We start from the raw sequence: 15,201 nt of genomic DNA, 5'->3' as shown, positions 1-15,201 counted from the left end.
GTTTGATTACCTTGTGTTCTGTGCTAAAGATGTGTGTGTGCATCAGAGGCTAGACTCAACAGTATTTCTAAAATCTTTGCTATGGCCCTGCTTTCAAGTTTATGTTTTTGTAAAGCACTTGAGTGAGTTTGGATAGACAAAAAGGGACAGTAGCCTACAATTATGCTGTTATGTTAAGCTTGCTTTGAAGCTCGTTCTCCTTGTGTGACAATGTCCATGTTTCTCATAAGGAAAACATGATCGTAACTTTTTGTAAGCAGCCTTTAATTGCAGGAGGGGTGGTTGGAAGGATATACTTATATTTTATAATGGTTACAGTCAGGATGCCACATTGGCCTTTTGAAGGTGACCATGAGTAACAAAAGCAGAATAATGTTCAGGACTTAGAGCAGCAAATGATTGATTTTCCAACTTCTTCTGTGCAACAAAAATGTGGCATGGTGGTGATTTACAGCCTGACCAATATTGGATCGTCGGGGCCGATGTTGATACCAGTATGAGGGAGTAAAAACATTCCGCCATCAATAATCAGCCAGCATTCTTATTTATATGAAATACATCCATGGGCACACATTTCTTGCAATGATGCCTCAAAATTGAATATCATACAAAAGTAAAGGAAGGCAGGATTTTTCACAGTTAAACAATAAACGTAAATGTCCGAATTGACTTCAGTATGCTGAAAGTGTAAACTTCACTGGGAATTCCCTATATTATACATTTGCCCAAGCATCTACTTTGTTCATTACGTTCTGTAAAAACGAAGTAAGTTTTTATATTGGACATCCCCTCAATCATTGTGGACTTTTGATGGGCATTCTTCACCATTTTCGGAGATTTTATAATTCAAACAGTTATATGAGGAAATGATCTTCAGTCTCAGCATTTCAGTCTGCACATGCCAGACTCATTACAGTGTATTTGCACTTTTGTAAAATCAAATATATTTAGGCCTACACTTTCATTTTCAATAATTTAAATAACCACACACAGTGTTGGACTTTTGGGCCTCTTGTGCATGTCCCTGCTTTGCATTGTTCCTATCATAGCTTTAAAGGATGTGTTCACCCAAAAATAAACATTCAGTCATTATATGTACTTACCTTTACAATTGCATCATTTTCCAGCAAAATTACAATGAGTCCGTGTGGAATTTTCTAAATTTGGATGGCAAATATGGGAAGACTAAAGTGCCGGGATATCATACAAAAGGTACACCAAAGCAATCCTGATGATTCAGCCATTATCTGCTCAACCCCATGCCCATAGAAAGTCTACCAAACATTTCTGGAGCTTCGCAGAATCCCCAAATTGATTTGAAAACCTGTTATTTACACCCTCAACATGCTTTTAGCTGAGCAGCTGTAGTGAAGATTTTGGCTTTAAAAAGTGTAAATAATTACTTTATGGATCAATTTTGAGATCTCATGGCTTCTAGGGGCTCAGATTATGCTGGACAAACTGTATGGAGCTATTTCATGCTTTATTCAGTTGTGCTGTTTAGATTTTGGATTAGAAAGTCCCCAACTACTTCATTTGTATACCGAAACTCTGCTTTGCCGTTTGCTGCATTTCAGTGACAAAAGCTTTTTCAAGAAAGTTTCCTGAGATGGAACGTGGAAAGTTGGAAGGATACAATGGCAAACATGGTTTCAATTGATTTTCCCCTTCATATTTTGTCCTCAGTCAGTTATGCCCATTTTAAGCGTTTCTCTGCAAAATTAAAATCTTTTTGCCCCTTATTACAAAAAAGAGCTTGAGTTGACAATGACTGAATTTTCACTTTTTTGGGTAAATTTATCCTTTAAGTAGAACATCATAGTACATTTTCCTCGCCTCCTTAAAATCGACATAATAAAAGTCTCCTGAAAATCCAAAGATCCCAAATTGATTTGAAACATGTTATTTACACTCTCAACATGCTTTTAGCGTAGCTGCTGTCAGCTGTAGTAAAGGCTACAGCTGCTACTGGCTTTAAAAAGTGTGTACCTAATGTCATTACTGATCAATTTGGGATCTCGTGGCTTCTAGAGACTCCAATTATGCTGGTCAAGCTGAATGGAGCCATTTCATACTTTATTAAGTTGTGTTTTTTAGATTTTAAAACAAAACCCTGGCTACTTCATTTGAATACCGCAAGGCTTCTTTTGGATGTGAAGCTCCAGAAATGTTGAGTGGACTGTGAATCTTCACCCGGATTTATATCGGCATAGCGGTGAGTTGATAATGACAGAATTTAAATTTTTTGGGTGAACTTATCCTTTAATTAAGTAGAACACCATGGCACTTTTTCACCCCTGCTAACCAAAGCTAGCAACATTCTTACCTCCCTTCCACGTTGCCGCCTAGTTACTGAGGTTCCCTGAGGAGCCCACTGGACGTTTAATGTGTTTCTAGCTAAGAAAACGTCACGGTAAACTTGCATAGCACCAGGAGGATCGATTATGTGTGTGTTTTATCCACTGGGACGCCAGAGGGAGCAACAGTTCCGGTGTGTGTGTGTGTGTGTCGGCTGGATGCAGTGAATCAACGTACAGGCGAGGTAAATGCCGTCACGTGACCGCTCGTTGCCGTTGGTGAGTTTTCCCCATTATGGCGGAGGGGCCAGCCGTGCGGATGGACTGTCTCTCCCACTCTGATGCTTGTTTTGTGTCTTGAGGGAGGGCGTTTTAATTTTTGTTTTTTAACACTTCTCCGCGACAGCCCGGTGTCTTTTCGACTCGACTGCCCTCGGGTTTCTCGGCGAAGCCATGGCAGACCGCGGCGTGGATTTGTCCGCCCTGCCAAAAGAGGTTAGAGACCAATTGGCGGAGTTGGATCTGGAGCTGTCTGAAGGTAAAGGAGGGGAGGGGGGCTGGCGGGGATGAGTGGTGGTGGTGGGGGGGATGCTATAGCTGTTTTTTAAGCTAGCTATGTGCCTCAGCTGTCTGGGCTAACCAGCATCGATTTAAACCAGTAGTTTCCCGTCTCCCATTCTACTTCACGTATATGATGAATTGAATGAGCGCACCGGCACTCCAGTTAGCTTATTCTGTGCTAATACAGGATGTGGGCTCACGAGCTAGCAGAGCATGGGGAAGGCTTCCATCCATTTCTTCGTGCCTCCTTTATCCTTAACGACTCAGAACAAAACGTCGATTTAAAGACGTGTTTCTGTCCATAATCTCCTCATTTGTGGAGTTATTGAACGTCAAAGCCTTAGCTCAATGTGTGTGTGGGGCTGTCTGACAGACTGGCATGGCCAGAGGCAAGGTCTGGCTATCAGGGATTTGACCCTTCTCCTGTCATCTTTGTTATACTCCCTCCTAGGGTTAGACTTTGATTCATCAGGGACTTCCGGTTTGACATCATCCAAGCCTTGTTCTTGGCGTCTGTTTTCTAGGTTTCATCTAAAACACATTCATTTCAATAAAGCTGTGAGTCATTGTGAGTAGTGTTGAGGAGTAATGACAAGGCCTCCAGTCATCTCCTGCTCTGGTGTCATATGAAGGCACAGACTGTTGTGAATGACTGTCAGTAATTATCAAACATGACCTCAGTGAGGTTCATCGGAGTGATCATCAAGATGTGTACAAAGCCTTATACACCTGTGTAAACCTGCTATTACTTCAATTATAGGTTTACTACCTGCCCTGCTGTAACAGTGTCAGGTGTCTGCGTCCAACTGCATGTTTGTTCTGCTGTAGATGGGTGATGGTGGACGTGGCTATTATTGTATTTCACAAATATAACAATCATTTATTTATCCAAAGCATAGTGCAAATGAACCCCTCCCCCAGAGCAGCTGGGAGCCCCTGTACTGCTCTACACCCTTTAACACACATTGTCACATCCCTGACAGTATCCCCCCTGCCCCCTGCGTTATAGCACCTGGGTTACATTCTTCCTGCGGACTCGAATCCAGTCGTCCTGCGCTGTGACCGCTCAGAGTCCACCCATCCATGCTGATTGACAGTTGATTATTTTAGGTGGTGTGAAACTGATAACTAGTATTTGATATTTTCCCACTCATGTCTGATTGGCCCATTATTACTATGCACTTTGACTCCTACCATTTCATTCATGCCTGTGATAAGGCCTTAAATGGCTTTTTAAAAGGAAACATGGTGCCATAAATTACCTCATCAGTATGGTTATTCTGCATTTGACAGGTGTCATGATAAATAGTCCAATAATATTAAAATGCATACAAGCTTATTACTGTCAGTAATAACAATATTGAAAGGGGGCGGTTAATGCCTTTCACAGCTCATTTCGGCCACTATTGTAAGTAAGCTCAGGCACTCAAAAAGGCGATGAGTTACAAAACCGTTTTTTGGTTAATATAATGTATCATATATTATTTTGTTTATGGCATTTGATTTTCTCTGCTAAACATGATTTGTCATGTGTTTTGAACTGCCTTTACTAATTATGTGACTACTTACCAACCTGTACACTGGACAGTAGTTTGTAATAAGACTTTACATTTACATTCTGACCATTGACCACAGTGTGGTCAGTCTCTACACTGATCTATGGTTAGAAGTTTGTAAGCTGTAATTGTTGGCATATTGTTTATAATGTGGTTACTAGCCCTTAAGCATTACTTGTGTATTGTTGGCAATGTTATAAATCAATGATCAGGACTTGTAGCAAATTTCAGTTTTACATCACTGTGATAATGAAGAACTTGATTTCTACATTTCTAAATGTGTTTCCAAGAAAATGTATTATATTTCAATCTACATAAATTCTATTATATAAAATGACATACCATGATAGAGGGTGTCGTCACTATTGCTCATTGTTTTTTGTCTTTTTATTGTGCACAACCATTTTCACATTATCCTGGTTTTGCTATTCACCAGCATTGTATGCTAACATTGTATGAATATTTTCAGTATTGAAGCCTAATGTGCATCTTAGCCAGCTAGCTCCTCTATGACCGCATGCATGCGAGATGTCATCATCATATGGGCTATTTTTCTTGAGTCCAAAACAAGACCTCCTCTGTACCAAGTGGAAATGCCTGTTCCTGCGTTGCTCGGATAAGAACAGAGGCCTGCCAAATGGCCTCTTAAAAAGCAACCAATTTCTGCTAGCCCCCTGTGACCATGGGGACACAATGAGGACCATTCAGCTGGTCTGGGCTGCCGTGGCCAGGAGCTCTGCTGCCATTTAGGCCATTCAGCTAAACCCAGCCTTTGTGTGCACATTGGAATGAGCTGCTTCCATAGGAAGAGAAGGGAGGGGCAGATGACTGGTCAAACTTGAGAAGATGACGTGCACTGTTTACTTCTGAGGGGAGTGGTTCACCCCTCTCAACCTGTCATCTCTCAGCTGGGCCAGGGGTAAAAGGTCATATCTGGTCCTTCCCTGTAACTAAACTACCTGGTTGATGGTCCACACCAACTGTCAAGCATGCTGCCCAATAGTCTAATGTTACTGAACCAAGCAAAATTCCACACAGATGAGTTTTTCGTCTGTGATGGTCAAAACCAAGTTGCTGTTGTGACATGAAAATACACCTTGAAACCATTGGCATTTCCTCCCATGCTGATTATAAGTTTTTAAATTTGGGAGCACTTGTGTCTGTGTTCATGTGGAGATAGTCTTACCCTCTGTTTGCACCAATGATCAGTATGTGCAGACTGAGTCCAGATTATTGCCAGTTGCTTCCTTTCTAGGCCAATCATCCAGTTAACCGGCCATCCAGCATTCAGATGTAGCAGAAGCATGCTTAGCTCATTGTTGTATTAACAGCGAGGGCCCACAGTCGAGGATGACAGCACTGATATGGACCCTGTCTGTATCAGCCATCAGGGCAAAGCCAGACAGATCCTTGAGGAAGACTCTCCTCCCAACAGGGGAGGACATCTGTGAAAACATATCTCTTCTCTCTCTGTATTAATTATGAATGGGATATGCAGCAAACTGGTGTTTTTTATGTAGTTGGGCAAAGAGCTTATTTTGAGACACAAAACAGACGTGTGATAGGCACTTCCTCAAACTCAAGCTGATGTGGTGCAGAGCACTTGTTTGTGAGGTTGAGGTCTGTGCTGTCAAACAAAAAAAGTAATAAGGCCCTGTCCCACCATTGTAAAGGTGAAATCTCTCCCCAAATTCAAATCATTCACAGCCTTTATATCTTGCAGGCCAGATACAACATGCCTTGTTAAAAGCTCTACATAATGTTCGTACTATTGTCCTGCAAATGGGGTGGGCAATATGTTCAGAATTGGTATTGTTATAATTATCTCAGCATTATCTTCTTTCTTCTTACATGTATTTGTCTTTTTAAAAGCCCATTATTATGGCCCTTTTGACAATTGACAGAGAGAGACAGGAAACGAGGGGAGGGAGAAAGGGGGATGATGACATGCAACAAATGTCCCCAGCCAAAGTAAACCAGGAACTTCACAATTACAGACTACACCACTGATTCCCATGATTCTATTTACAGTGTTCAAAATGATATGTTTATCCTATTTAGTCAAATGGTTTTTTGGCGTTTTTATGGAACATAATGCTATAATTTAAAAAAAAAAAGTAAGATTTCATACTGTGAGAGATTTTGGTAAAATATAGTAACTTATTTATTAGATCATTGAGTGTATAAAATAAGGATTGAGCTTTCTGGGTCTGAAAAATGAAGTTAATCAAGAAGTGCCTTAAACCTTCATTATTCCAGTAGGCAGACTCCCTTGGTTTGGCCTGATTGTGTGTATGCTTAAGAGAAAACAAACCTACCTTTCGCTTAATTTATTACCTCAGTGAACAGTGTCATAATAAGTTTATGGTCTCAATCAAGTTTATATGTAATGCAGCAAGATGTTAATTTAGTAAATTATTGTCCGATTTGGAGTAAAATAGACTATAAAACAGGGTATGCTGTAGGACGTGGCTACCTTGTGGTTGTCAAGTTGAAGACAATTTTAAACCTAAAGAATTTTCATATCCACTTCTGTTCTCCTGTTCAGATATGTGGGTAGTATATGTTTCTGTTAGCACCCAATAGGTCAGAATCCAAAAGGCACAGATCATCTTCCTCACAGCCTCAGAGCCAAAGCCTCAGGTCCAAGCAGATGGTTGTGTACTCTTGGCAAAGGTCTTTCTTTATGTGTGTCAGTGTGTGTATACAGTATGTTCACACATCCAAATGTGTGTGTGCATGTGTCATAATACTGTTATACTGTGAATGGTTAATGATCGCTTCAGTCCCTTTTTCCTCCTCCAGACCTGTTGTCAGCTGAATTATTCACATGCTCTCATTAAAATACCAGGACACCCTCACAGAGTGGTGTGGGTGTGGGTGGGTGTGTTGGCGTGTGTGGTTAGTGAGCGTGACTTGTTAATTCTCCCCAGGTAGAAGTTGAGGCATGCATAGAAAAAAGAAATAAAACTGACTCCTTTGAATTAGTGCCAGGAGATGTATTGACATCCCACTCATCAGCCCTCCGGACCTGCACATCTCTGGTGTGGGAAACAGCAGAAGATGCTGAACTTGTTCAGCGAGCTCACATGTGATGTCAGGAAGGGCTGGGTAGTATGGCAAAAATCAACAATATGAGTTCAGAGGTTTTTTTGTCTTACACTGATCCCATTATGGTGAAGAAAATGCCCACAGTATTACATGTAAAAAAAACAGATTAGGGGTGGGGATAGGAGTGTAGCAATCCATTAGTTCGGATATACATTGATACCTGTATGATACATATGTTATGATTTAACAATCTAATAACATTGATGCAAAGTGAAAACATTGATCCCTATCATCATGTTTAGGTTACGCCTTTATTTTGAATTTCCTGATTGTAAAATGTACATATGATCTTGTATCAATCGCAGGCCCTCGAATTGAATTGTATCGAAATCATATCACGGCAGACTTTGTGATATGTCAAATAGTCTTATTTCATTTTTTAATCTTATTTCAGTACATCTGACTGATTTTCTTTATATAAATCACAATTTGGTCAGAATCATGTATATAGACGACAGTCTTATTAAATGATAGCACACTGTGATCATATTGAATGGCTCGAGTCCTGACACAATTTCTTATAATGGTGGCACTAGCACATAATTTAGGTACCCAAAAACACATTTTACTGTAGTTTCTAAACAGATTATCTAAACAAGAATTGCAATAATGTCAAAAATATTTTTACAGGCTCGATTTTTCCTTTAATCAGAACCTGCTTAATTTTGGGCACACCAGTGAGACCAATTGGATTTTTTAAAGTTGCATCTGACAAATTTTTGGGCTCATGTGTTACCAAAACATTCACACCCTGAAGCCCTGATATTGCCACAATACTAGTCCACCAAAAACTGATAAATGCTCATATTGAATAACAATGAAGCCCTAATGTCAGTACTCATGTGTTACTGTGCCTTGCAAGTCTGAGATATGGAATAGGGCATGTGGAGTGTCATTAAGAACCTTGGTTAAAGTGCCTGAGCTTAGCAAGCATCCACTCCTCTGAGGCACCCTTGAGCAGAAATGGGGCTGCTCACTGTCTGACCTTGTGCTCTGTCCTTCCTGTGGAGACAGGTACTTAAACAGAAAAGTTCCATAAGTCTTTTCCTTTAAATTAATACTAACATTCATCCATTGATGTGATATGTAATGTGTTAATGTATGGTATAGTTCGCAGAAACACAGCAGTCTCCTGCTTGTTGTAAAACTGTCACTTGAGTCACTGTAATTAGGTGTGTTCTCCTCTCCAGGGCAAATCCACTGCGAAGTGAGAGAACCTGTTTTAGACTCCTGTCTCACTGGGCTGTTTACTGACTTGTCAGCCGTGATGCCACCTGTGACTCACCAAAAAGGGGAAGAGTGAATGGGGATTTTATGATATCAGACCCTTTTTTTCCGTCTCCATGACACCCACCTTCATTCGACGCTTGACCAACTTGTAAATCAAATAGGCTGAAGATGACGGTGAAGCGCCTCTCTGATGTTCAATTGTGCAATCTTCCCACTCAGTACTTTTGCTTACAGTCATTTATATAGTCAGGGGCCCAGGCTGTGACACGCCAGACAATGTTGACTGATTTATATCTCATAGGCTAAATGGTGAACCAATTGGTGGCATAACAGAGATCAAGTCCAGTTATGTATTCATGGTGTTGTCAGAGTGTGCGAGCCGATACACAGCCCCTCTGATGTATCGCAAGGCCATATCCACTGCCCAGCGGGCCATGTGACTGTGCTAATGCTGAAGAATGCTCTTGTGCATATAAATAGACCTGGCTGGCAAGACAAATTCGCTTTCATGCCTGAGGAGGAGAAAACAAGCATCTCTTTGACACAAAAGCCCCACCATTATTGCAGTGGAGGCCACCCTCTCAAAGTCCCAAGGAGTCAGTCCTAATTGTGTGTATTTCTTTCTCGCTGAGGCTAATGTTCCTGGCTAGTCAACAGTAGCCAGAAGAAAACACTTCCACATCCAACCAACTGGCAGGTTGGCTGCTACATGTGGGTCACTGTTACGCCCATGGGTTGTGTGTGAAATACCGCAGCCCGTTGAGAACTGCCCATCTCAGGCCAATCAGCCTGCTGTTTGACCCATGGAGAAAGTTGCTGTAGGTATGCTAATTGTTAAAGCATCATACCAGCAGTTATAGATATTTGTAGCATGTTACCAGCAAGCTTGGAAACACTTAAGACTTTATCCAACAGTATTGCTGAGGATGTTTAGAGTGATTACAGGCAGCCGCAGGCTTTATTTCATGCTAATATACCATAAGTACTTCAGCAGAGTGAGTATTTGGTCAACTTTATTTGTTTTCAGAGTCGTGTTATCATGTGGTGATGCAGGTGCTAAAATGGAGTGTTTACAACCAACCTGTGGGTGTGTCCAACCGTTAACGGGAAACAGATCATCAGAGCAGCAGGCGCTGTGATGCAAGAAGCTACCCAGTTCACATTGTTCCTTTCACTTTGTTCATGTTTGCCTTCAGATTTGACATAGCCTGTGGCACCTGACTTGTAAACATCATCGTGTTGTGATCCTTCATTTCAAAGCTTCCTTGAAGCAATCAGGAAGGAACATTTTTGTTGGTCTGAAAAAGGGCTTCCTCTCTCTGTGCATCTATCACTAGGTGTGCCGTTGGTTAGATTTACATAAATGTATGACATTTTTGCATATAAACAGTCAAAATAATTGACATACTGGCACCCTGACAGTAGCACAGGAAGTGTGAATAGAAAATCAAAAATACATACTTTTCACCTGCCTGTTGTGCTGTTTATTCATTTAGCTTGCTTTAGTATGAGTTGCCAAGTTTTGGAGATATGGGTCATGGAAGTTTGCCTCTTCTCATGGACAAAATGTTTATGTTTGTTCTTTAATTCGTTGCTGCTGGCTGAGCTATAATGTTTGTTAGCTAAGCTTATTATAAACACAATAAGAGGAAAAATATTTATTTTTGATTTGGGGATAAACTGTCCCTTACTCATTCTGTTTCCTTATCTACTAGTATGGATACACGTACTGCACTGCACCTTAGCTAGCTGAACAAATTAGTAAACAAGCATCAAGTGCTCCCACTAATCATTTTACAAGGCTAGATGGCTAGTTAGTCATCAGTGACAGCAGGTTGAGATTAGTTAAGATCTGTGAATATTTATTTGCTTTAAATTCAGAAGTCAGGTCCTTCATCAACACAAGACTTGGAACCTAAAGGGGAATTTCCAATATTTGGATTGTTAAAGACATTATTCAATTTCAGTAATAAAATAATGTTGGAAGATAATTAAAAAAGCTTCTTCACAAGATGAGATGGAAAAAATGGTGCATACAGATGAGTTGATAGATCACAGTTCTCACTATGAATGGGTTTAACTGAAATCAGAGCTCTGACCATTAACCCGCTGTATGCTGTAAATCATGAAATTCATGCTCTCTCTTTCTCTCTCTCTCTCTCTCTGGCACTTCAGCTGATCAACCACAGCTGATCACTACAGCCTTTGAAGAGGGTGTGGAGAACACAGGGTATTTTCTCAGCAGCTGGTCAGATTCTATATATGAAAGCTCAGGCCTGCGTCACAGGAAGGGCTGATGGGAAACCAGAGCTCAAGGGTAAAGCAGTCCTGGTGTATAATGTACAATGAAAGTTTCCAAAAGGTCAACTGCTTTCTCTGCTGGTCACTCATTGGGTTATTTTTTTCTGTTGGACTTGAGCCTTGCATTTGCCAAAGGCTTATTGAAATACCCAGTGAGTAGAAGTCCTCAGGAAACCCCCTGAACGAGCTGATGTGTATCTCCCCTCTTGGCCCCTCAGAACACATTGTGTTCGAGCTTGGCTTGTAGTCATGGACCCCTTTAATTCAACTCCCAAGAGAAAGAGGTAAAACAAAGGCCATGAAAACACATCAAAAGGGTGGGGCTTCAACCTCTTAATCCTCAACTGTCTATAGCACAGGCTTCTGGACTGGCAAGGTTCATCATACTGTATGTTCATTACCTTGAATGGAAGCATATGGTTCACATTTTGACTCTCAGTTAATGCCACAGTCCTGTATAGGTTGGCATTAGTCATTTCAAGTTAACTTTATTAAAAAAAGCATTTTGATGTTAAGCCTGATCTGTGATGTTATGACTGTTATGAGTATTTCATCAAATTTGGTAATGCTAGCATTGAATTAGACTGTTATGATTCGTGGCCCTGAAGATCTGCCACATGCCACTGAGAGTAGTGACAGTACATCAACACAGTTTCTCTCACTCCAGTGTCAGTAGGAGGCCCTTGTTCATCTCAGCTGTAGGTTTTTGGCGAGCTACATGCTCCCACAGACGGTGACGACACACTGATGACTGTTGTCTGGATGTTATCAACATCGGTTTGCTGTCAGTGTGGTGAAACAGCCACACGAGTTAAGTTATATCCCAAGATTATCCAGCTGAACTTTCTCATGAGACTCAGAACATGTGCACACTTGTATTATTTCCTTTTTTTTCCTCTAATGTTGCTTCAGTTTATGGAAGCAAAACGGATGGAGACAGAAATACTACCTCAAGCTTTCTTTTGCAATAGTGCTTTAAACAAATGGGTAGATGTTGATGAGGACAAAGTCAAACTAATATTGGGATACATGTGGCATTATGTTGCTTACAGCTGTCAGTTTAAAATGTGTTACACTGTTTGGCATATATATTTACTTTGCAGGGAGTTTTTCGTGGCTAAGTTCTGGACATATGGTTTTCTAATGTACCAGTGCTAGTGAAGAAGTAACTTTTTTAAGCTGTATCAGGATTATGCCAGTTTTAATTGCCTCTCATCTTGCCTCACTTCAGTCACTACACTGCCATCTAATTCCCCACCTGCTTTTGTTGTAGTGAGTAGCTTGTTGCTGACCTTGCCTCACTACCACTCCCCTGTGACCTCACGCCTTCAGTTCCACAAGAGGTGAAATGTTTTGGCGGATGCAAAGCTGACATGCATCTGTACAGCCTCTTCTTCACCATGCTGGGTTTTTTCCTCTGGGGTTGCACCTTGTTGAGTGTCCCTGCGGATTCAGAGCTATCATTTTCAGAGCAGCGATGGATTCCCATCCCGATGACGGGCTGTTTAATGACTGTGAGCAGTGGGTGGTGGGAGGTCAGGACTGTGATCTGTCCAGAGAGTGGAACGTAGGCAATAAGGCAGTTTAAGTCTCAGCTGTAGACTCCACACCCGGGATATGAGTGTTTCTCAAAGGCCACTCACGGCCTCTTATGAGCGTATAATATTGATTTAATGAGTCAGCTGCCTGGTTAACATTCCTCCTTGTACATTAATGCCTGCTTTTAACCCATCATCCATGAGCAATTAAGCAGAGTCAAGGAGCAGAGATTGGAACATGAAGATATTGCTAAGCTAACACCAGTTGGGCAATATATTGTCTTGTGTACTCACTGACTTGTGTGTTCAAGCTAATGAGCAGTCGACAGATGACAGTTGGGTTGATGTACAAGGCACAACAAACCTCTGCCTCGCACTTCTGACCCCTGTACCTCTTAACTACAATGCTGCCACACTGAAAGTTGATACCTTTCACTCACTGTCACTGCTCACTGCACTCTGGTTACACAGCAATGCTGAAACACAGGTCTGTCATGCAGCTAAAAGGCCAGGATGCCTCTTTCTGAATATGTTTTTTTTCCCCATTTTTACAGTTAGCTGAATAACGTTAGCCAACCCACTGACCCAGTTAAACTATAAAATAATTGCGCCACAATGGGCAATTTTATTCTGTGGAACAGGCCTTTTAATAACTGGTCACAGTACAAAGATTCACAGGATTTAAAATTAACATAACGACAACTCCGTTTTAGTAAGCTAGCACGATAGTGATGTTTCCATCAATGTATCTTTACTAGGTACAGGGTGAGAGAATGGCAAAATTCAGAAAAGCTTCCTCAATTTGAAAGGAAAAAATGTTTTTTTCAGCTGACTTTGAAAAAAGAGTTGGTGGAAGATGGAAACATCTTTTCTGTCTAAGATTTGACGTAGTGAACATTTAAATCTCAAGACTGAACTGTTTCCCCTGCGAGAAGAGTAAAACATGACGCAATATTTGGGGTTTGTTAACTGTTTTGTAAAGCAAGCAGTCAGAAGGAAAAGCAGTTTCTTTGCTCAAGAAAACTATCCTGAGCCTGACTGACCAGTTTGCTGAGGTATTGAGCTCTGTTAAAGTTTTGAACTGCTACTGGAAGATCTTTACATTGTTAGATGCTTCACTGTATTTTCCTTGTAAAATGTCGTTCAATTGCTGAATTCTTCAAGATGGCTATGGCGAGTGAAAGCAGCTGAGTTTGACGCATAATGCAGTTGCTTTGTTGGCCATGTTTTGTAGTTTGGAAATGATTTAAATAAGTCCTGTTTATAGTAGCATATATCAAGACAGCTGTGTCTACTGTGACATGTGGAAAAAGTTAAAGCAAAGTTAAAAAGTGTTCAGTTAAAAAGACCATTTATGCCCGAGAAAAACACATTATAAACCAGTGATAGACCGATACATCGGCCGGCCGATATCATCGGCCGATTTTTGCGTTTCTGACGTGTATCGGGATCGGCCGATGCGGGCTGCTGCGTTCGCCGATCCGGCATTATTTAAAGACAAGCATCCACAGGCAGCTCCGTGTTGCTGGAGACGCTGCAAGAAATGGCAGAGCAGAAAACCAATCTAGTGTGGCAGCATTTCACAGAGCACTGTTCTACCTCACCTGTTTTTAATATTTGTTAAATATTGTTTACTTGTTCTTGTTCTACCTCACCATTTTTAATTTCAATAAATGTTTCTTTTTTTAAAATTGAGACTCTTAACATTTGTTATCATCATTGTGTAATTTTTATGATGTAAATTGAGGGAGCAAAAGTAGTATAGGCTCCAAATATCGGCTCAAGAAAATCGGCAGTAGGTATCGGTCATCGGCTAAGGCAGATGGAAAAAAAGAATCCGCATCAGCCCGAAAAAATCAATATCGGTCGATCCCTATTATAAACTGTAGTGATGTGTATAGATGTATTGTTACTTTTTCTGGAATATAGTATTGACAACTGCTGCCCAAGTTTTCATGTTTCCAGCTGTGTATTCATTTTATCCATTTATTCTTGGTCATGTCAAATCAATGATAATGGGTAATTTTGTGTAATTCTCATGTTTGCCGCTATGTGTCCAGTGCTACTCGTTTATGTGTTGAAAATGGTGATGCTTGTTAAGACAACCATTCTTTGTCAGACTTTTTGAAAAATAGTGCAGTGCTGATTCACTGAATAATGCTGATTCACTGTTTTGCCAAGGGTTAGTTGAGAAGGTGGATACCACTCACACGTCTATGTGCTTTGATCTTAAGTTAAAGGAGAACTTCGGTCGATTTAAACATGCAGCTTCATTGCTCAAGCTACCCTTGACTTGCCAGTACCGAAGACGCGAACAAATTTGGTCCAGCCATTACAGAGCTCTGTGAACAGAGATGTAGCATTGAACGCTAACAGCATGGGGTCAGAACTTTACACTGTGTTTTAAGCGTCTTAACATGCTCCACATCTCACACCAAAAGTTATGCAACATCAGCAGACACCTTAGCACACAGCACTGTAGCGTGTATGACTCAAACTGAATAAAAAAGTAGTTAAAACAATGTGTTTGTGCAAGGGGCAGCAATAGCTCAGTCCGTAGGGACTTGGCTTGGAGACTTGAAGGTCGCCGGTTCAAGTCCCACCCGG

The 15,201-nt window shown here is 41.0% G+C and overlaps 1 protein-coding gene across 4 annotated transcripts in view; it reads left to right on the top strand.

Moving 5' to 3' along the window:
- The first annotated feature begins 2,397 nt into the window (after positions 1 to 2,397).
- Positions 2,398 to 15,201, top strand: part of dip2ba (disco-interacting protein 2 homolog Ba) — a 48,819-nt gene continuing 36,015 nt past the window's right edge. For 2 of the 4 annotated variants that reach the window (XM_030423739.1, XM_030423737.1), the window contains exon 1: positions 2,398 to 2,835. In XM_030423739.1, coding sequence (XP_030279599.1) covers positions 2,751 to 2,835 — 85 coding nt within the window. In that variant the 5' untranslated portion in view covers positions 2,398 to 2,750. The remainder of the gene's footprint in view (positions 2,836 to 15,201) is intronic. The other 2 variants (XM_030423736.1, XM_030423738.1) reach the window with 1 other exon arrangement.

The sequence above is a fragment of the Sparus aurata genome, chromosome 7 (genome assembly GCF_900880675.1).
Source record: "Sparus aurata chromosome 7, fSpaAur1.1, whole genome shotgun sequence".
In the NCBI taxonomy this organism is placed as follows: domain Eukaryota; kingdom Metazoa; phylum Chordata; class Actinopteri; order Spariformes; family Sparidae; genus Sparus; species Sparus aurata.
The sequence above is the reverse complement of the archived record's forward strand: the minus strand, read 5'-3'. Positions and strand labels throughout refer to the sequence as shown.